At 64.3% G+C, this 1,093-nt stretch overlaps 1 protein-coding gene across 1 annotated transcript in view; it reads right to left on the bottom strand.

Annotated features, from left to right (window-relative positions):
- Positions 1-7: 7 nt before the first annotated feature.
- Positions 8-1,093, bottom strand: part of SLC6A9 (solute carrier family 6 (neurotransmitter transporter, glycine), member 9) — a gene marked incomplete at both ends in the record, with an annotated part of 2,481 nt that continues 1,395 nt past the window's right edge. Inside the window, 5 exons of the mRNA XM_010187968.1 lie at positions 8-34; positions 122-359; positions 439-542; positions 616-732; positions 1,007-1,093. The exon at positions 1,007-1,093 is cut by the window's right edge and continues 50 nt beyond it. Of these exons, the coding sequence (XP_010186270.1) occupies positions 8-34; positions 122-359; positions 439-542; positions 616-732; positions 1,007-1,093 (573 nt within the window). The remainder of the gene's footprint in view (positions 35-121; positions 360-438; positions 543-615; positions 733-1,006) is intronic.

Consider the following 1,093-nt stretch of genomic DNA (forward strand, 5'->3'; position numbering starts at 1 on the left):
CGATGGCCGTGACCAGCGTCTCCAGCAGGCAGAACTGCACGTGGGTGGAGGTGGCAGAATGTCACCGCTGTGACCCCACCGTGCCACCCCATCCCAACTCCCTGGCCCCACCATGACCTACCTGTGTGCCCAGCCCCAGGAGGATGAGCATGAAGAAGAAGAGGATGGACCAGAGGGGCGAGATGGGAAGCAGGGTGAGGGCCTCAGGGTAGGCGACGAAGGCCAGGCCGGGGCCGTGGTCAGCCACCTTGGACACATCCACCCCCAAGTGGTTGGCCATGAAGCCCAGGATAGAGAAGATGACGAAGCCGGCGTAGACGCTGGTGGCGCAGTTGGTGATGCTGATGATGATGCTGTCCCTGTGGGGAGAAGGGTCAGGGCCAGCAGTGGGGCTGGAGGACAGCGGGGGACCTGGAGGGTCTGCAGCCAGGCACTCACCGGTAGCAGTTGTTGTGGAACTTGTTGTAGGAGGCCATGGTGATGAGCCCACCCCATGCACAGCCCAGCGAGTAGAAGATCTGCGAGGCCGCATCACCCCACACCTACAGCAGTGGGGTGGTCAGTGCTGTGCCCGCCGGCCCCGTTCCCCGCTGACCACCCCTCGTCCCCGCTCACCTTGGCGTGGAGGATCTTGTCCCACTGGGGTGTCAGGTAGTACATGATGCCGGTGAGGGCCCCAACGAAGAGGATGGTGAGCACCACGTAGGGGAAGGTGGCCGTGAAGTACACCACCTGCGGGTGGCACCTCGGTGTGGCGGGGCTGGGGACAGGGGGGCAGGGACATGGACAAGCGGTGTGTCCTGGGACAGGGCGCGTGGTTATGGATGGGGGGGAAGGGGCTACAGAGCAGGGGAGGGCTTGTGGTCCATGGGGAGGGGCTACGGCCGCATGGGAGCTGTGACCCTTTCCCGGAGGAGGAGGAGCACACAGAGGGTGAGGACCTTAACCAAAAGGGGAAGGGCTATGCCTAGAGGGCATGGGGTGCAGAGGGAGGACATGAGGGTACCTTCCCCGAGGACTTGACGCCTTTGATGAGGCAGAGGAAGACGACGACCCAGGAGACGCCGAGGCAGCCCAGGAGGGGCAGGCGCGA

The sequence above is a fragment of the Mesitornis unicolor genome, unplaced genomic scaffold (genome assembly GCF_000695765.1).
Source record: "Mesitornis unicolor isolate BGI_N332 unplaced genomic scaffold, ASM69576v1 scaffold35307, whole genome shotgun sequence".
NCBI classification, from domain to species: Eukaryota; Metazoa; Chordata; class Aves; order Mesitornithiformes; family Mesitornithidae; genus Mesitornis; species Mesitornis unicolor.